The sequence below is a fragment of the Dysidea avara genome, chromosome 7 (assembly GCF_963678975.1).
Source record: "Dysidea avara chromosome 7, odDysAvar1.4, whole genome shotgun sequence".
NCBI lineage: Eukaryota > Metazoa > Porifera > Demospongiae > Dictyoceratida > Dysideidae > Dysidea > Dysidea avara.
In genome coordinates, this window is record NC_089278.1 from 5418151 (window position 1) to 5439991 (window position 21841).

The 21841-nt window shown below is 37.4% G+C and overlaps 1 protein-coding gene across 1 annotated transcript in view; it reads left to right on the plus strand.

Annotated features, from left to right (window-relative positions):
* LOC136261922 (E3 ubiquitin-protein ligase rnf213-alpha-like) overlaps positions 1–21841 on the plus strand; it is a 132326-nt gene that overhangs the window by 47342 nt on the left and 63143 nt on the right. Inside the window, exons 30-47 of the mRNA XM_066056016.1 lie at positions 383–554; positions 606–733; positions 778–972; positions 12989–13111; positions 13186–13303; positions 13361–13593; positions 13752–13834; positions 16672–16805; positions 16857–16961; positions 17013–17126; positions 18006–18166; positions 18220–18442; positions 18494–18724; positions 18774–18904; positions 19018–19152; positions 19202–19379; positions 19778–19860; positions 19972–20110. Coding sequence (XP_065912088.1) covers positions 383–554; positions 606–733; positions 778–972; positions 12989–13111; positions 13186–13303; positions 13361–13593; positions 13752–13834; positions 16672–16805; positions 16857–16961; positions 17013–17126; positions 18006–18166; positions 18220–18442; positions 18494–18724; positions 18774–18904; positions 19018–19152; positions 19202–19379; positions 19778–19860; positions 19972–20110 — 2686 coding nt within the window. The remainder of the gene's footprint in view (positions 1–382; positions 555–605; positions 734–777; positions 973–12988; positions 13112–13185; positions 13304–13360; positions 13594–13751; positions 13835–16671; positions 16806–16856; positions 16962–17012; positions 17127–18005; positions 18167–18219; positions 18443–18493; positions 18725–18773; positions 18905–19017; positions 19153–19201; positions 19380–19777; positions 19861–19971; positions 20111–21841) is intronic.

A 21841-nucleotide genomic window follows, 5' to 3' on the forward strand; every position in this document is an offset into this window, starting at 1 on the left:
GAAATGTTTCTGATGAACTTCTACAAAGTTCTTGAAAGCATAATACTTAGTGGAATTTTTTACTGATTGACTAATAGACTAACGTAACTCAGCGATGGCTAATGCTACAGGCTTGTGTTTTGTAGTTTAATGATAGCATTTACCTTTGGTGAAAGGAATGACTTAAGTCTGCACTGTATGTAGTGATTCCTATTAACATTTGTTATCTTCTCCAGATACCTTCACTTATCTCTCACTCTTAACTGCTGAATGCTAAAAGCAATGTCACCACCACCCAAATCATATAAATAGCAATAGTAATGACACTAGTGCGTATGTAGTTTCATACTATATCCCAGCTTATACAATGCATCATTTTTCATGTTTGCTTTTCTTTTTGTAGGTATTGTGGTGTTAAGAATCCTTCCTGGACAGAATTGCATCATTTTATAAAATTTTTAAACACTCAACTAGAAGATTGTGAAAGTTCAATATTTACGAATGAAGCAGTAGTTGGTGATATACTACAAGGATTTAAGCAGTTTGTTGTGCAATTTATGATCAGAATGTCAAGAGTATGTTACCATTGGGCAGCTATGCAATATCTGATAGATTTGTATGTATAGGATTTTGCTACACCTTCCCTAAAGGCAGCAGTAATGTATGCAGAGAATGAAGCTGATGATGTTGAAGATGGTCAACAAGATGTCACTGAACGATATCAAATTGTGGAAAGGAAGGCTTGGGAGAGAAGGTATTGTACTATATAATGTTCCTTGATTTACGCTTTAACTTTAGCTGCCATCCTTACTTATTTTTCAACCGAGATCATGTCAGTGTAACTTTCCTTGGTTTCAAGATTACACCTGATGGTAATCTTGTTGATCCTATGAATAATGAAGCAATTGAAAGAGGTCTGATGACAAAAGAGCTACGAAATGGTCTTGCTCAACAGAGAGTTAATTTTGATGAAGATTACAATGCATGGAGCAAGTTAGTGATTCCAGTGTATTGTTTGCCATTCATGTGTTAAGTGTATCTATGCAACAACAGTCAAGCTGTGAAGAAAGGGTGTGGCCTTCAATATCCTGTGTGAAAAAAGTTGTGAAACTAAAGGTGGCTGCCATGTATGGAAAATGCAGCACGAGGGGGCGTATTGAGAAACTAATATAGCATGAGACAAAGCCGAGCGCTGTATTTACCTTGATAGTTGAGACATGTGATCCATTGTGCTGTCTGTGGGGTTGTTGCTTCAACTTTTTTGGTAATTGGACTATTAGTAAGTGTTCATGTAATCTATTTCTAGTTGTAGAATAAACAGGTAGGATCAGTTTGGCTAGTTTTAGTGATTTACATTGCCACGCACATGATCAATTGTGCTGTCTGAGTAAGGTTGTTTTTGGAACATTGCATAACTGTACTGTATTTGCCCAATTGTCTGTATTTGTCTAATTAGCTGCACATGCAAATAAATGGCAGACAGACAGATGGACAAAGACATAGTAAGTCAAGAAGAGCGTTAGCTACACAGAAGATGACAGAGAGAAAGAGCTCATTGCCTGTCAAAGAGAAGAGAGCTTGAACAAAGAGAAAAGAGCTTGAGGAAACAAAGAGACAGAGCTAGGCATGCTTGTTATCGGTTTGAGCAAGGAATGGATCAGGCAGCAGGAGGTCAGATTAAAAACTACGTGTATCCGTAGAAGGCAACAACTGGCCATGGATACCAGCAAAGAGAGGGACATCAGAATAGAGGCGATGCATGCCCACAGAAGAGAGTGCTTGGCCAATGCCACTATTAAACATGCCAAAAAAGCCAGCTTTAGTTCAATAGCTGGCTCTATCAAACATCACACAATAAATTAAACAATCTGTCACTGACTTCAACAGTGTCACAGTAACCATGCTGTAAATGTTTACTGAAGCGCTAGGCATGCACTTAAATGATCTCAGAATCCATTTATGTCTTTAGAAGTAACATTGAACTGCACATAGTAATGTAGGCTGATCTTGATTACGATTACCATGTTTGTAGAAATATAAAGGAAGTACTGAAATATACAACTTTGTTTTATTTGACTTGGTAATGGGTCATTCCGTGTCAAATCAACAAGGAATTTAGGGTCACCTCTCGGATTTTGACGAAACTTGGTGTGTTTGTAGTACCTGTGGTGCTTATCACTCATGCAAATTTTTATCTCCATATATTCCATAGTTTCTGATTTATGACCACAAATATTTTGAATATTTCATGAAAATTTGGTCCATCTCTTGTTACAAAATCAATTGCAACCTTGCACTGTGTAAATATTTGTAAACACAATTTTCACTGATGGAAGACTGTTGATTGACCTTTCCAGTGATCCCAAAATTATGGGATATCTACTTAATTATGGTTCAAAAGTACTTCATTGAAAACTTTAATCCTTTATATTTTGAAAAATGCTGCTTGAAATTTTTCGAATTCTATTGTGAATAATGATTGGGTCATAGTCTATGTTTGATAAAATTTTTGTGGTGGGACCACAATGGGCTCAAGAGATATAATGAATTATGTTGTGGTATGCGGTGGAATTTCTAGTCTATTATTGCTGTATTGGAGTGTACACCTCCAATAACCACTCGCAACAAGGCCATGCCAAGTTTGTCTTACAGAGTGAAGATGTCTAGGTGCATTGCAACCTGTATTAATGACCACCTGTAATGAAAGGCCATCTATGTGCTGCAGTTAAGTTATACTTCTTTAATGTATAGCACCAAAGCATCAACCCTTTCTAGCAAATCCAAAAATGGTCCTTATTAGACAGGTTGACTATAAATTACAGATCTGACCACCATGTGTCCATGAACATCATGTAAATGTACCATCTCTTCACAAATACCTTCTTTATTAAGTTGAATACCAATATAGTGGACTTAGCCATATTTAAGTTGCATATGTGGCTACATAGATACATACAACAGAACTCCTCAGAAGGGATACCTGGAAATCTTGATAACCAGGACACCTGTTTATACACTGTACTCCCACTCGAGTGGTGCACATACATTTAGACCAAGATACTTCTGTAATATGAGCACTTTATTATGTTCCTAGCAATGGAGGGTTTTTACCATACATGCGTTAATTGTACCTCAATATCTGAAATTAATTACTACATTACTTTACATTCATGATCACTTTGAAGATCAAGTCATAAACTCATGCACATACTCACATAGGACATGCTGACCACATACTTAACATTTGCCTGTACTGATCTTCAAAGCGTCAACCCAAAATACTTTGAAAAACCATTTTAGTAATTACAGTACTATAAATCACACATTGAGGTGCAAGCAAGTGTTAATAATATAACAACTCTTGGTACAAGTAATGCATCTACTGTATATAGTGTAACTACTCTATACCCTGGACCATTGATGAAGTGTTCATTTTTGAGAAACCACAGACTTGTCTTGGGCCCAAAATGTATGTACAATTATAAAGTAAGATCATGAGGCTATTAAGGTGCCCAGGTATCCTTTTTGAGGAGGTCTGTTGTACCTATGCAGCCATGTACGTAACTTGAATAGTGTAGAGTGGGATATGTATGTGAGTGCACTACGGCGAGATTTTACTTAATAAATAAAGTATAAGTGAAGAGATGGTACAACATTAATATGTTTATAGATGCATGATAATCTCGTTTATAGTCAACCTGTCTAATAAGGACCATTTTTGGATTTGCTAGAAAGGGTTGATGCTTTGGTGCTATACATTAATATCCAATTAAAGTATAAATTAACTGCAGCTTATAGATGGTCTTTCAATACAGGTGGTCATTAATACAGGTTGCAATGCACCTAGACACCTTCACTCTGTAAGACAAACTTGGCATAGCCTTGTTGTAAGTGGTTATTGGAGGTGTACACTCCAATACAGCAATAATAGACTGCAAATTCCACCGTATACCACAACATAATTCATTATATCTCTTGAGCCCATTGTGGTCCCACCACAAAAATTTTATCAAACATAGACTATGACCCAATCATTATTCACAATAGAATTCGAAAAATTTCAAACAACATTTTTCAAAATATAAGGGATTAAAGTTTTCAATGAAGTACTTTTGAACCATAATTAAGTAGATATCCCATAATTTAGGGATCACTGGAAAGATCAATCAACAGTCTTCCATCACTGAAAATTGTGTTTAAAAATATTTACACAGTACAAAGTTGCAGTTGATTTTGTAACTAGAGATGGACCAAGTTTTCATGAAATATTCAAAATATTTGTGGTCATAAATCAGAAACTATGGAATATATGGAGCTAAAAATTTTCATGAGTGATAAGCACCACAGGTACTACAAACACACCAAGTTTCGTCAAAATCCGAGAGGTGACCCTAAATTCCTTGTTGATTTGACATGGAATGACCCTAATATTATTGTAATACTCTTTTGAGGAATTCTAATAGTTGATTGTTCTTGAACAGTGAAATCAAGGCACACACTAGTGTATTGTGTGGCCAAGAAAGCTTACATGCTACACAGTGAGTATATTGACAGGAAGAAAGAAAACTGCATTTTCATGCATGCATAGCTCCATGGTCCCCTTCTCCAAAGCACATCATTTTTGCATTATACGTAGCTGTCCACCAGGTAGGGTAGGCCACCCGGACTGATCTTCTAGTAAAGTACAATAAATGTTATGCAGAACCATTCTGGGAACTTTGGCAAGTCGGCAATACTTCTCTAAAAAATCATGATGCATAGCTCCGGAGGAGTAAAAAGGATTGACTATTAGAAAAGACACGGCTGACTTCTGTTTGATCAGGAGGACTATCACTTGGAACCCTCCAAGCAAAAGCCATCGATAAGGTGGTTCCCATAAGCATATTTGTATAACTTCACTGGGAATGAAAGCTGCTAGCCAGTGCCTACGAGCAAACCTCTCAGCTGGAGCAATCTCATAGGAAAGACTGGTAGATACATCTTGAGTCTATAAAGCAACTCATAACACTGGTCCATCTTTGGCAGGTAAAGTTACAAGTGTGGCATTATCTACTGGATCTTTTGTAGATGTTGCAGAATGTTGGGCTTTCACCTTATCATTTTGCCCATCAAGAAAAGATGCATATTGATGCTGCATCACATCTGCAAGTTCTGCTACATCGTTCTTAATACTTCTAAAACAAGAATGAGAAAACCAAGGTTGCATCAACATTCTTGACAACCAGTCCTCATGATGGATTAATTCTCTAGCACACAGTCTAGGTTCTTTCTCTTTCTTGTCATTATATCCTTGAAATGCATTAAATCTGGCAGGCAATTTAGTTCCTCTGTTTAGGAACTTCTGGTGGTGTGGATCAAGGTACCATAAACCAGAGATGAAACATGACAAAAACTGGTAGTAAACTTAATGCGATTGAATCATTTTCTAAACGCTGGTCACTCCTTAACTACTTTCCTTCAGGAGGACCCAGCTTAGAAGGCAAGCAGAGTTTTCTAGCGTTTTCTATCAGCACTGAAAATGCATCCTTCTTCTGGCTTTACCCTATAAAACTGGACGTGAAATCACCACTTTTGAAGTATATACAGCAATGTTTACAATTAAATAACGTACAAACACTGATAGGTGCCTCTATGGACACTTCATGGACGTCAATAAACTTTTCATTGGTTGAAATCACTATCTTTCTCACTTTCAGTTCATTGAATTATGGTGCAACTTTTCTGCCAAATGTTTCTTCACAGGAGCATTGTACTTTCACTCTGTTCTTGATGGTGACCATACCTTGCTTTAATATGACACTTGACCATTTGTAAAATGTGGTTAACAACAAAGAACCTGTTTCATCAGCCATATTAAGATCATGTGATGTGATCACGTGATTTACATTTATTGTTGGAAAGAGGAAATTGATGACCCACTGCATCTGTGAAGCATAAAATTAATTTCTCATGGTCTTATAAACAAATAAAAATATTCTCACTTTGGAAGGCATAATTTTGCACGCCAGTATTCAGACACTGGAAGAAGTCTTCACATTCTTGAATCACTATCTGAGCGAATTGGTCCCCCCCAAGTAATGTTTGATGAAATGTTTCTTTAATGCAAATAGCTGCATCTCCTTGTACTCTGTACAACTGCATCATTGTTCAATTTAGCTATATCATCATTTTTAATCAACAACCTATTCACATACCTGGAGTTGTTGGGATATCATCTGAATAAGATGATAAGTAATGATCCAATACTACATATTAATAAAAATAATGCAGAGATTGAGTTTTCTATCTGGTCGACTAAAAATAAGGGGGAAATTTTTATCAATATTGTCTCCCACAACCTTAAAATCATGCCAGTTTGATATGATTCGTTACTATTCAACAGATGACACCTTACTCTGTTGCAAGTCACTGATTTCAGCTAGTGCTTCCAATAATTTGGCACTGTTCAACAGACAACTCCTCACTCTGTTGTGAGTCATTGCTTTCAACATCTGATGTGATGCATCACTTTAAGGTTCACATAGTGGACTAAAAGGAGGAGCAGCAACAATGTTTTCATTTTCACTATATTTTCACTGCATCTGACTAATTGTCATCATCATTGTCTCTATCTGAGTCACACTGTTCACTATTATATTCATCATCATCATCATCATCATCAACATTAACCGTAGCTTCTACAGAGACTTCCTTGTCTCCTCAAACATCCACCCTAATGCATTTATCAAAGCGCAACCCAATCCACTGTTGGTATTGTAGTCCAAATATTTGGGGTTACCTTCAAAGTTTTCCTATTACAGAATGAAACTTTAAAATGAATTATAGATGATATCCTGATAATTTTCTTTCTATGACTGAGGTAAGGTAGTGTAGTCACTAGATCATCAACTGTATTATCATTGCCTTATGAGAAATACGTAACATCAGTGGTTGAAACATTTTATAGACCTTTGATAAAGAGAATTAATAGCATATCTATAAAACAAATCAACATACCTCTTTATATATATGGATGTTGTTCCATATAGAAATATGGAAAAGACACTTTGTATCATTGTGACACTTCACAGTCATGGAAGCAATAACTGAGATCAGAAGTTTATCAAACTTTGGGTTAACCAACTGCAACACAGATGTATTAGGCATGGCATATGAAGCTGTAAATCCGCCAATACCTTTTTCCTTTGAAAATTTAATAGTTCTTGTTTGCCCTCTTTTAGCAAAATGTTGGAAGAAATGAATTTTTTGTATTTTATTTCCAACTGTTTTCAGCATTTCTACGGTGAATTTATCAATAGCTGATACTGCAAATGAGGGATAGCTATCCCTAGCTAGCCTCTTAACTGGATCTCTCCTGATCTCAAAATTTCGTAGTCCACTTGGAAAGTTGATGGAAACCTACGTACATAACAGTATAAAAATGCATATACAGTTACAGTCACATCAATTGTATCATCATTACAATCAGTCACTTGTTGAGTCTGACTTTCCATGGCAGTATTCTGAGTGCTTTGGCTTCCTATCTCATTGGCATTCAGCTCAGTTGCTGCTTATCCTTGTGTTGACCTATCTTCTCTTTCAGTTTCTGATATTGTTCTTTTCTTTCTTTGTGGCTGAGATGAGGTTATATTATTATCATCTGAATTGTTATTGTTGTTATTGTTATTAAAATGTTTATGTTCAGGCTGTGCTACAAACAAGACCTCATTCATCATAGACTTAGTGTGGCTGTGTACTTGCTATTATGGTGCAGCTATCATTTGTCTGATGTAAAATATGATGTAAGTGTGTGCTGCTTCAATGCTGTTAACCTTTTGTTTGCTGCAATTTCTTTTAGTGAAATCAGCACATTGATGTTGTGGGGCATTGCTTCTGGTTGGCACTGCAACCAAGCAAAGCATTTTTTTTTGTCAAACATAACCATAGCCTCTTGGTGACTAAATATAAATGACATGCATTGATTCTACTGTAGGTACACATATCTCACTTGGGCCACCATCGTCCAATTCATTGCTGCTATATATTCACTTCACCATTTGACTCTCCTAAAACATGGTTGACAATGCCATCATCAGCTATCTGTTCATAGCCCAAATCATCACGGTCTGATTCTTGAAAATCTTGCTCCGTAAGTGCCTGATCCATTTGGTGAAAGTCTGCTAGATATCCTGCCATTATTTGTGAGTATTGTTCTGTAGTTGGACATGATTCTGAAGCTGGCAATGGCACTAGCTTCCTCCATGATTTGCAGATTGTATTTGCACTAATTTCATTCCAGGCAGTGACAATATTGTCAACGACAGTTTGCATGTTCACACTTTTCCCAATGTCAAGGTCTTCCTCTGAAAGCAAGATGTCTCTAAGAATCGACTCCTTATAGCGTGATGGTCATTTAAGAGATTCTAAGGCTCCTTGATCCATAGGCTGGATCAATGAAGCAACATCTGGCGGAAGAAATGCACCCTTCACAGACCTATCTTGAAAAGTTAAAAGGTTTTGATCAGGGTGTGCAGAAGCACTAACAGTACATGTGGCTCCTTTCCCAGTTCTCTAAGTTTCTCCTGTACATGGCACAAAATAGTCATGAAACCACTCTGAAAAATGGTGGTATTAACCCATGCATTTTCCTATGATTTGTAAACAACTGGTAAATCCTCATATCAACTTGTAAAAAGCAATGTGGTGTAGCTTCCTTTCCTATAAAAACAGAACCAGCTTGATGCTTTCTGTAACATTGACACATGCACCAACTGTCACACGGTCTTTTGACTTCTTCCTGCCTTCAGCTATTTTTTTAAAACCATAGGCTAAAGTCTTCTTGGGAAGCAAGCAAAACTGCAAGCCAGATTCATCACAGTTAAAGACTTGCTCTGAGTCATAGTCCTTCATGATTGTATTGAAATCATGCTGGAATTACATGCTAAAATTATATCAGCTGAGGATTGTTTACCCTGGACTGAAATACAGTGGAGGTTGTGTCGCTTAACAAAAACCTGTACTTGTTGTAAAAGGTGTTATGGCATCTGGATAGAGCCGTTTATATAGCAGCTTATACTTTAAATGACAAATATTCGATTAGCGTATGAATATTTTTCCATTCAAAAGATATCTTCTGATGGTGTGTGAGAATGTCACACATGCATTGATGCTCATATAGGTTACAAAAAGGAACTTCCTACAGTATTATTGTCAAAGTATGGGATCGGTCATTCAACCATATCTGACATCATGAAGCAAAGAAAAGCTGAAGAAGTTTTAAACAGAAAATAAGGAGTGAAAGATGTAAAAGCCAAAGCAATGAAAGTTGGCACTTATGAAAAGCCAGATGAGGCATTATACATCTGGTTCAGTCAGTAGCGAGAGAAATACACTCCAGTCACTGCTGTTTTGCTATAATAAAAGGCGAAGTTGCTATACAGTCATCATTTTTTATTATTGTTTGCTAGCTTCAGTGTCTTTCTTTTTTTGAATCACCCAGTATTGACGTAACTTCTGTTGGACCTGTTAGCAGCACATATGACAGAGTAACAGCAGGTTAAATTCTTTTATATGCAGGTTCTATTTTCTTAACACCTCTCACAATATAGTTGTACTGTACCTTTGTATCAGTTTGTAGTTCAATCTTCTTCTTAGGCTTGGCTCCTACAAATCCATACTACCTGTCATTTTATTCTCACATGTTTACCTTTGGGGTGAACTGCTTTTCTTTTTTTTGGTTTGGCCTCCTGTACTGCAGACTCTGTAATTGCTTTACCTTGGTGGTGAACTGTTTTTCTTTTAGCCTCCTGTTCTGCAGGCTGTGTACTCGCTTTACCTTTGTGGTAAACTGTTTTTCTTTTGGCCTCCTGTACTGCAGACTTTGTAATTGCTTCAAGAAATTTAATTTTAACACAGGAGGTGCAGGTTTGCTTGCTACCTATAAAAAGTAACCATTATTGTCCATTAATAATTATATCAATGACACTGTGAATTGTTCCTTGAAAGGATTACTGGGTGGCAGTACATGCTCTTCATCAGGAACTATAACTTTGTGTTCATTAGATAGTAGGTCTTCATGAGGATGAACTTTGCTGGATTCATTCAACACAATGTCATCTTGACTATCTTCCACAGCAGTTACATACTCATCATCACTACTATCGTGCTCTTCATTATTGACATAATGCTCCGTGACATCTGCCATGCCACTTTCTGATCTAAATATAAACTAACTCACTACATAGGCCAGGGTAGCTAAAAAAAATAGATTGAATCTGAAAGCAATTTTAATTAAATATTATTGTAACGGGGTGGGGCTCCCCGTCACAGCGCAAGGACTGGACTCTCTGGCCACACGATTCTTCCTTATACAATCCTTATAAACGCGACCCTCAATCTTACACGCATGCGCACACATACACTAGTATACATCATATAGCTAGCTCTGTTACATCACTCCTCCACTTTCAAGAGCTTGGTCCTCCAAGCCTAACTCTGCTTCTGGTATAGTATACCACCACACACGTGAACTGTCACTGTTCTTCTACATTCTTTCTGTTAACATTCATCACTCTTCACCCTTGCATCTCTACTGCATCCACTGATGGTACACTTCCAGTCCTTGCTTACTGAATTTACTATCATACAACACTTGAGTTTACTATAATTGTTCAAACAGTAACTGACAGCCACTAAGCTCTTGGCAGCTCCTTACAGTTTACTTGACAATACAGAGGACTGCTAGCAGGCACCGCAGACTCCATGCGTGGTGCACTGGAACCTGTCAACATCTTCTCCTTAAGACGCAAGTCCAACCTCCACCCCTTCACGGTCGTCTCCTACGGCTGTGTGAATTACGAGAATCGGTCCTTGACTAGCTGGGTGCTCCTCTCTTAGTTCCTGGTCCTCCTGCGATCCAACGAGACACACGCCGCCTCTTCTACTGGCCTCCTTGCTGCAGTTGTCACGGCAAGTCTTGGTCCCATGTCCAGCCTCCTTCCAAGTCACCAGGGGGAAAGGACTCTAGCTCTCCTCTCGTTCAGTCTGTTTCACCCGGAAATCTTTCATAACATTTTGGTGACTCCTTCTCATATCGCTCAGTATGATGAAAAATGTGTATTCCGACTATCTACCTCCAACTTCAGTACTGTTCTTGTATATCTCGGTAGGACCTCCAATGTAACGGGGTGGGGCGCCCCGTCACAGCACAAGGACTGGACTCTCTGGCCACTTGGTTCTTCCTTATACAATTCTTATTAATGCGACTCTCAATCTTACACGTATGCGCACACATTTTGGGGCCCAATAAAATCATGTGATGCTTGTACTTTACCACCTGCAACATGCACTTGACAAGATACACAATGCAACCAACTGGTCTTGGACAAGGGTTGAGTGGCTTCCATACATCAAAATATAACACAGCATGTAAACAGCGCATTGCCCCTTTAAATTAAAATGTAGAAGTAATTTTTTAGCCAAATGGTGGACTTTTGAGAAATTTTTGAAAATAGCTACCAAAGATTGGATTTCGAAGCACTTTTAGTCAAATAACATCCTTAAATTTCAAGAGGGGGCAAGGGGGGACATTCAGTTTCCAAGAGGGGGCAAATGCGTCCCTTATAATAAACCGTGCTCATGTATTAGCAACTTTATTAGCCTCGAAGACGACGCCATTTTAAAACATGCTTTTAACCAAGTGCATATGTTTACTAAGAAAATACTTGTGTGTTCAGAGATAATTGAGTGTTTGGTTAATTGAAGTTCGGATAATCGAGGACCCACTGTATTGCTGCCACTCACTACTGCAGTACTGTTATGCTAGATGGGTTAAGGTAATGGGAGTGCAACCCAGGCGAGATTCACATATAACATTCTGATTGCGTGTGTTCAATAGTATTCACTGCATAGATTGTATGCTTTGAACCCTACCAGTGTTACATGCAGTGGTCTGAAGGGCCTGAAGTTAAAGATTATATGAGTGAGATGAGCAAATGTAGCACTGGCCCACCCCTTCATTTAATTAATTCTCCCTGTATTTGTTTGCCTTGTAGGGCTCACTACTCAGCTGGCAGCAAAGAGTCAGCAATCACATGTTATCAAATATAGGACTTGTTTTCAATTAGTTTTACATGGGCTACTAACTGCTGTATTATTATTACGTGTAGTAAAAGAGAAATATTTGCTCATCTCACTCATATATCTCGATTTAACTTTCAGGTCTTTTGGGCCTTTGTGAAGTCATCAATTACAAACTCTTGTCACTACTGAGATATGGTCTCTGTAGAAGTCATTTTTGCAGTGAGAACTTTTAGATTGTGTACTTAGATCATCTCCTGAGTCCTGACCGCCATGTAATATTTCACACCAATAAAAGGAAGTGCTATATGGTGACGGTATAATTATAGTTAAATGGGCCACTGGTCTTTTACATGATGAAAAGTTATGGACTGTTCTATTTACATCCCTTAATTATAGGTGAAAACCATAGGCGATTCCAGAGAGGCCATGCCCCTCCCCCCCCTCTACTGAAAAATAACCTTTTGAAATATCTTGGGGGAAAGTAGCAGTATAGATTGGCATCATTTAGTTTTTAATATCAAGTTTAAGCCATTTTAAAGCCCTAAAATTGCAAAGTTCCTGGGGGTTGCACTGGTGAAAACAATGTATCATGAATTAACAGATATGTAAAGTGTACATGCAGTGTAGTACTTGACAAATCACCAGAAGAAAGAAAATAAGCATTCATGTTAAAGTATGTATACATCATGATGTTGTGGAAAATTTTGTCTTGACATATGACATAGGAAAAATCTATATCGCCCAGTACTATAAGCAACAGTCTTGTGGAAGTACTCCTTTTTGACATGATTTAAAAAACAGATTAAAATTTTAACAATTTGTGTGCTAATACCTTCAGTTTAAGCTGCATAGTTGTATGTATAAAATTTTTTATGATTTTTAAAATAAGAGACTGCATGTTATAATTGAAGTTACTTTTTGGCATGATTTTGTATTCATACAACTACAGGGCTACCATGATTGAAAAATTGTGTTTTGTGATGGGAATAGAGTATCCTTCAGATCCTGATGATTCATATGTACTAACAATTGACAATATGAAGAAAATGCTGGCAATTCATATGAGATTCAGGTGAATAATTATCCGTATGGTTTTAATCAAGTCTTTTGACTATGTGAAACTAGATATTTAATTGTCTTTTAAAGGTGTAATATTCCTGTGGTGATAATGGGAGAGACTGGTTGTGGAAAGACGAGACTGATTCGTTACATGTGTGAACTCCAAGCTTTTGGAACTGGTTACCAAAATATGTTAATGATGAAAGTAAGAGTAACTAAAACTAAACACTTACTGTAGACCACATGTTGTATTGTGTACAAGGTTCATGGAGGCATCACTGAAAGAGATATTGAACATAAAGTGAAGAAAGTTTTAGAGTTAGCAAAGCAGAACAAGAATGCATATCCACCAATTGACACTGTATTGTTTTTTGATGAGGCAAACACAACTGATGCTATAGGTCTCATCAAGGAAATAATGTGTGATAGGAGATTGAATGGTAAACCTATACCAGAAGACATCAAGTTTATTGCTGCCTGTAATCCATACAGAAAGTAAGAATAGTATAATATTTCCCACCTACACACTGAAATGATACTATTTATATATCTTGTTCATTGTACATGTATGCAATGTATGCTCAACAAATTCTATAAAGAATTAGTAGCTGTGCTAAGCCTCAACTGTCCTCAGTGAACAATATTTATTCCAGGCACTCAAAAGAGATGATTAAACGTCTTGAGAATGCTGGATTAGGATTTTATGTAAAGTCAACCAAAACCATTCATAAAATTGGTATGTATATGATTGTATGTATGTGTGTATGCAGTGTTGTAGAATAATATCCAGAAGGAATCAATGCATATGACATTGTGCCTGGGTGGAGTAACATACTAAGACTACTTGGCCTACAACTCTAGCTATGCATATTTTGGGATTAAATTGGATGGCTCAGAACATTGTCATATGATAGGTACTATATTGACCTGCATTTGCCTTGGTGAAGTGACTAGATACTCCATCCTTATTGCTATGGCAAATTGTGGTAATATTGAGTAGCCTACTTGCACCTACAATTAAACCATGCCTTTATTTGGCACTTAAATTCTTTTTTATTAGTTGAGAGGTGGATAGGTGATTGTTGACATATGGCAGTGTATAATTCAACTATTTGATTGTAGATTCTATGGGCAGCAAAAACGCTGTTGTTTCAGCCCTTTGTGTGTAGGACCCTACACTGTTGAGACACAACCATAATAAACTATGATCCAAAATACTGATTTAGTTGCGAGTGTCTCTAGGTGGTGCATAATTTTAGTTTTGGCACCTTTAACTCTAATTATTTTGTGCAGCTGCAGCAAGCTCACAATGCGCTGTATGGCTTCATCATTTGTCTTGTGTATAAATAAATAAGCCAAACATTGTGGATTTCCTGGTACAATGTTGAAATCCTTAGAATCATGTAGCAACTTTAAGCTTTAAGAAAACTGACTGCTTTCTTTTACTAGTCTGGGAACCAGTCTACATGGAGATGTGCACATCAAACATCTCACATTATTGATGATGTCAAATGCCTATTGGCATTCGCAATTGAGGAATCTCAGTAACCTTACTAATTGATGATCTGATATGAATGCTCCAAGTCAGTGACACACTTTAAGGACTTGCCAATCAAATGGCTAACGGGGATGCATGCTACTTGGAAGTGTGTTATTAACTGTTACTACTACCCAGGGTTTTTGATAAGTGTTTCAAATCTGAGCCAAACTGGCCCAACCCAGACATCTACTGTTCCTCCAGTAGTATACCACTGGGCCAATCAGCTTATGTTTGATGTGTATTAGTCAGTCACAAAGCTGGACTAGTGCTAAGAAAATTGGAGCTTAAGCCATGAGTTGTGTGGGTCATTTTGTGTTCACACTGGGCCAATGGAGTGCCATATTGCCTTATCAAATACCCTGCTACTACCTCATCTTGTATGTACGTATTTAGTAGTAATTGGAAAATCAAATGGTTCCATTGTTTGCTGCATTAGATACTCATGAACGAAATATTTGGCTGACACCTGACATCCAACAATATCCAGCTAGTATACTTTAGTGTTTAGGGCAGGTGGGTTTACTGTCCAAGTAACCGGAAGTGTGTTCCATTCACTGGCGTTTGGTGAAGCCTATGAAATGTGCATTGATGAAGATGTAAAAATTGCAGTGGCTAGGGGCGTAGGGAGGGGGGGTTCCGGAGGGTTCAGGAACCCTACCCCCCTGTAAAAAATTCAGACTCAGGCTTCTGGGTTAGAACTCCATTACTTGGGCATGCAGAATGCCGGAATCCATGTTATGCATGTTTGTAGTTATGTTTTGATTGTAAGTCATTCTATTTGTATCAGTCGATTCTTGGTTCCAATCCTATACTTTAGTGGGGCAATTATCTATATGTGTCTCTAAGCTTATAGTTATGTGTTATGTTGTCTGTTTCCATGCACTTGGTATTATAGCTTTACCTAGTACTACTTGAGCTTCACCCCAGGGGCACTTATATGCATTATAATTAATGTACTCCAGCTTTTTGCATAAAATATAGTAATTTGCTGAGTTTTGATTTATTAAAATATGGAAAGTTTCTCAGCGGCTGGGGGCTGTGCCCCCAGACCCCTGCTTCTGGTAACTCAATACTGTTGTTGGAACCCCTCTTCAAAAAATCCTGGCTACGTCCCTGAGTGGCACACCACACATGCCATTATTATTATTCACTTGTCATATTAAGGCGCTCAAAAACTCCATGAGGATACTAAGTGGATGTGGTTCATGATAATTATGATGCATACATCCTCTGGCACCTGACGATCGATTAAAGTGGGCGTGACTCTACATTGGGCGTACACACAGCAATGCACATGGCTTCTTGCATGCCTTTACTAAACGAGTGGCTCCATGTATGAGTAGCTACAGACAGTGATGTACAATCCCAATAAATGGGCATGACCCACTAAAGAAGCTGGGCTGCTGCAGGACTTTCCATGTGCATTTGCGGGGAAGGGTTTTTCACAAAACCCATGTAATCAGCGAAAGTTTCGCTCATCAAAACTTTTCCCCTATACTGCTGCAGGTGTAGGTCATCTTCCTTGTTTCGCTACTTTTTTTCTGCTGTGATGTGATCCTGAAAGTTCCTAATTTTTCCTTGTACTTGTATATACAACTGTTCATTTTATTGTTGAAATGAATAATTTTTAATGTTGACAGCTTTGTAAGGTTAGCAAAACTAATTTGCTCCACAAAACAGTTGATGAAATCTAGAAAAGAACGTATATCAATGACTTTACAAATCTAACACTATAAGGAAAATGACTGTACATGAAATGCAACGATTTCTATTAGCTGTGTTTCTTGTCTGCTTCACATACTGTTCGGACCACCATTTTGTCAGCAGACGTCTTCAGCATGCAACTAAATTTCTGTGTCTCGACTGTACACCCCAACTATATCTAAACATCTTTGTTTGTTAGTCTTACCTACATATTTTGTTAAATTTTGTTGATTAAATTTTAGTAAAAGCTGTAAAGTTTTGTCCCTAGATGGTGTGTACACTCACAGGGGAGGAAAGTTTTGCTTACTTGGTGTCATGTGTGTGTGTAGGCTCAATACCACTGAGACAGCTGGTATATCGTGTGCTGGCCTTGCCTCCAAGTATGCAGCCACTGGTCTATGACTTTGGACAGTTAACGGATAACACTGAAGAAGCTTATACTGTGCAGATTGTGAAGGACCGCGTAAGTTTACTGTGTGGTTATAGCTGGATCCTGTAATTTCCTTGCCAACAGATCCGAAAGAATGACCACCTCAAGTCACATTTTAATAGTCAGCAAATTCAGAATACAGTATCACATGTGTTGGCTACTTCCCAGTTGTACATGAGAAATAGACGAGTGAGTTTTAACTTTAATAGTGCAAATGTGCCTATTTTAATTTACCTGTAGGATGAGTGTAGTTTTGTTAGTCTCAGAGATGTGGAAAGAGCAATGATTGTATTTGAATGGTTTGTTGATAAACATGAAATCATTGATGAAGAATTGAAAGATTTAGAGAACAAGGTGAATTGCTATTCAAGAATATATGAATCTTTATTACAGCTGACAAAAGTTATATAGGTTAAGGACAACCTATAAGCACCCACCATAGTCAAGCCCAAAAGTGCCTTTGAAATTGTCCCTCCATTTGACCAGTTGGGCTGAGACTGATACTTAGTTGTTACCAGGAAAGTTGGTAGCAGCACACTTGTTTTTTTTTGAGCAGAAGTTTTCTAGTATGGATACCACACATGTATCTGTTGTCATCATGGTGAACTGCTTTTAACTTGCCTGGTTTTATCCATGGGCCAACTATTTGGAACCAGTAGTACTCTTGTCTAGTCTTAAGTATGTAACAGTAAGATCACCAAGAAATATATGTTATATATATGTACCACTTTCACACCTCAAATTAAAGGAAAGTCAGTGCATTCATGCACGACTGTAATTTTATTCATGGCTATAATTTACTCATATAGTGAATACCTGGCAGTATAACAGTGATACACCATCATTATCAAGTTGTGTTTTGATGTCCTGTGTCTCCTTGCTCACTCTATAGACCCACAATCGAACTTTTCGTATGCTCGTGTTGTTGCGCATATGTTTGAACTCTTAGCATTGTTATTCTTATGTTGTTTCCAGTGCCCACTATCGAAATTCACAAGGCCCAATATGTAATACACTTGTGATGCATGCCAGCAGTTTCCTACACGTGTAGGTGATTAACCCACGTGGTATATAGTTATACCATGGGCACAGGCCCTTGCTTGTGTGTATACATGTGGCAAAGCACTCGTGCCCGTGGTATAACTATTACGTATATTTTTGTATGCATGTGTGTATGTTATATACTGTACATTACATGCATGTGTTGAAGATTGTGTTGTATAATTTATGTAGCCATTGCATCCCATTGTAAGAAGTTTAGTGATGGCAGTAGCTGTTTGCTATCATGCAAGACTTCAAGACAGAAGGGAATTTGAAGACTTCATAGTTCAGCGCTTTGTAGCACCTTTGTCTATCCCTGGAGGCACAAAACAATTTCTGGATGAAATTATGAAGTACTCTTTTTAGAGCATATTACTGAATTAATTATTATGCTATTTCACCACAGGTGCCAGACCATGTTCTTGAGACAGATGAAGTTGGGACCCAATATTGCCAGTAATGCTGCATTGAGAGAAAATGTATTTATGATGGTAGTGTGTATTGAGTTGAGAATCCCATTGTTTTTGGTTGGTAAACCTGGAAGCTCCAAATCTTTGGCTAAATCCATCATAGCAGACTCCATGCAGGGTCATACTTCACATACTAAGTTTTTAAAGGAACTAAAACAAGTACGCAAACTGTTAATAATTTTCATGTTATTACATTGAATTTTCTCACAGGTCAAGATGTTCTCCTACCAATGTAGTCAGTTGTCTACACCTGAAAGTGTACTAGAAGTGTTTGGTACTGCTACAAAATTTCAAGCTAACAAAAATAAAGACACCACTCGTTTTGTGTCGGTTGTGGTGTTGGACGAAGTAGGCCTTGCTGAGGACTCTCCAAGTCTTCCATTAAAAGCACTCCATCCACTATTGGAAGATGGGACCAGTGGAGCTGATAGTAATGCACAGGTTATATTTGTTAATACCTCTATCACTACATTAATGTTGTTTTACATAGTTTGTTGCTCGTGAGAACAGAGTTGCTTTTATTGGTATTTCTAACTGGGCACTGGATCCTGCCAAGATGAATCGTGGTGTCATGGTGACTAGAGGAGAGCCAAATAAAGAAGAACTCATTCTTAGTGCAAAGTACATAAGTAAAATACTACATATGTAGTTGTGTGCATGGTTGTGTGTGGCATTTCCAAACATGTATGTGATGTTGAAAGAACACTACAGAAGTTTGTGATTTTTTTGTGTAGGGGAATTTGTTCAGTTGAGAGTGACAAATACAGAGATCGTCTGGATATGTACTTTGAACCTTTAGCCAAGTCCTACCTGCAAATCTGTAAAAAACAATACCCTAAAGAATTCTTTGGATTAAGAGACTTTTACAGGTTTGTAATCCTGTGTGTTATGGTGTATCTCAGTGCTGTGTACATGCAGTTTAATTAAGATGCTTTACTGGATGGTGAAAAGAACAAATCAGCCACTGACAATGGAACAGTTAGTACATGCTGTCAAGAGAAATTTTGGTGGACTAGATGATGAAGTTGATGCTGTTGGTATATTCAAAGAGAATATACACATAGCAAGTATCAAGGATACTATTGATGATCCTTCAGTAAGTGCATTGTATTAACCTTGAATAGCAGTTAGCTGTTGCAAGGTGATTATATTACACATGTTGCTGCAGACCTTCAGTGCTGGTCACTGTAAAGCATTAATACAATACAATACAATTAGTACCCAAGCCATTTAATTTAGAAAATTTGACGTTTCCATGATAAAATTTTTGCACATTATAAAATTTATTTCCATCATATTAAAAAACAACAACAACAACAACAACACATTCTTTGCCATTCCCAGCATTAATTTGTGTATGTATGTATACGCCCTGCATATATGTAGCTGTAAATAATTTGTAGGTATGGTAGAGGTGAATGATATTGTCACATATGTATATGAACATACATTACTCCGTACAATGGCATGATATGTTGTATTGGTCACTGTTAGCTTAAAGAAGCAATGTATCCCGATTGCTCAGCCATGGGTTTGATTAAAACAAGTTTGGCAACTAAAGAAACTTCGTGGCATGGGTAAGATTTTACTGTTTGCATCTTGCTAGCATACACGACATTAAGCATTGTAAGTTCAGTATTATTTTGAGCTTAAAGCTCTGTTACATATTAATGTATATTTTGTTTTAGGGAAAGCCGTTATCTGCTGTTTTTAACTGAAAATTATGCAGCTTTACGCATCCTACAACAAGACTTGTTATTTAATGCAGAGAATCCACCATTTGTGTTGTTTGGCAGCAGCTTCCCCAAAGATATGGAGTACACACAGGTATACTATTATCTGCAGGCATCTGTGCACATGTAATAGTTTTTATTTCATCTGTTTACATGCATATGAACTTATTCTGGTTCAAAATTTACCTCTGATAACTTGATTAAATGTAAAGCATTAATATGTCACCACTATAGTCTTAATACAACATCTTAGGTTTGCCGCAACATCAACCAAATAAAAATTTGTATGGAGACAGGAAGAAATGTGATACTTCTCAACTTAGAAAATCTTTATGAGAGTCTCTATGATGTACTCAACCAGGTAAAGTGTTGTTAAGAGTTAGCCAGGATACATGTATACTTTACGTTTCTGTAGTACTACACTCTGTTACCAGGAAAACGATATGTAGACCTCGGTCTTCAGACTCATCGTATTAAATGTAGAGTTCATGATGACTTCAAGTATGTGTTATTGATTGTACAAATATATTTGTAACTTCAAATTTTTATCAGAGATACTGTCTATTTCATATGTTTAGGTTGATATTGATTGCAGAGAAGGACAAGGTTTATGAAGAATTCCCCACACCACTAATCAACAGACTTGAGAAACACTTTGTTGTTACCTCAACTGTTCTGACTGAGAATCAGAAACAACTTTTGGAAGAAGTAAAAGCTTGGGCAAACAAATACGCTTGTGTTAGGTTAGTTCAATTATTTTGCTCTCTTGTGTAATTATTTGTACTACAGGAATTTTAAAGTAGGAGATGCATTTGTTGGGTATCAAGATGACACTCCAGCTGCAGTGGTGTTTCAAGTGACACATCTGCTAAAGAATGACGAGAGTGAAACTAGTGATGAAGCTCTTGCACGGTGGAAAGCAAAGGTTGGTAGCAAGATTAAATTACGTGCTTCGTTTATAATAGTAAACTGCAAACTATAATAATAATAGGCTCTAAGCATAAATTAGTAACACTGCATTTTTTGCAGGCATTGGCACTAAGCAAGCGTCTGTTACTAGAGACTGCATCACCTGACTCCTTAGTAAGATTAAAAGGTTTAAGAAATGACCAAGAGTTCCATAACTGTGTAAAGATATACTTTGAGGAGCAATATCACTCATGCCTTGGTGATCTGCTGAAGGCAAAGTTATTTGATCCTCTAAATCCTAAGGAGGGTCTCTTACTTCATGTGACAACTCACAGTCACTTGATGTCACGTGTTGACACTAATTTTCTTTACCATTCACTTGGCTTGAGGTCTAATCAAGTACACTGTTTCCTTCTGCAAGAATTTGATACTGAAATGGATTTCTCAAATAAAATTAGGTATGTGAGCCTAAGTCATCCTGTAAGTGACACCACTACAATACTTGTGATCAAGGTGTCACATGTTTATGGTACTAAGGGGTTCTGTATAAAGGGAAAGATGTTTTTCTGCATATAGTTGTATAGTAGCAAGGTGACACATTGAGTAAACTCCTTAGCAAATGTAATTAGTGAATAACAATTAATGTTAGTAAACAACGCTAATGGTATACATATGTATATGGATATGTGACTTTAAAGTGATTATGACTTGCTTTTAGACCAATATTTAGACGTCATACTGGAGAGGATTGCCTACTGATAATTCAATGTGACGCTGGTCACCTGAACATTGACTTGATTGCTTGCGCCAGACATCGTATCATTGATGAAAGAGTATCAACATTACAGATGAATACTGACACTAGCCATTGTGTCCCACTACAAGCAACTCATGTTGTCTTTATTGTTCAACTACC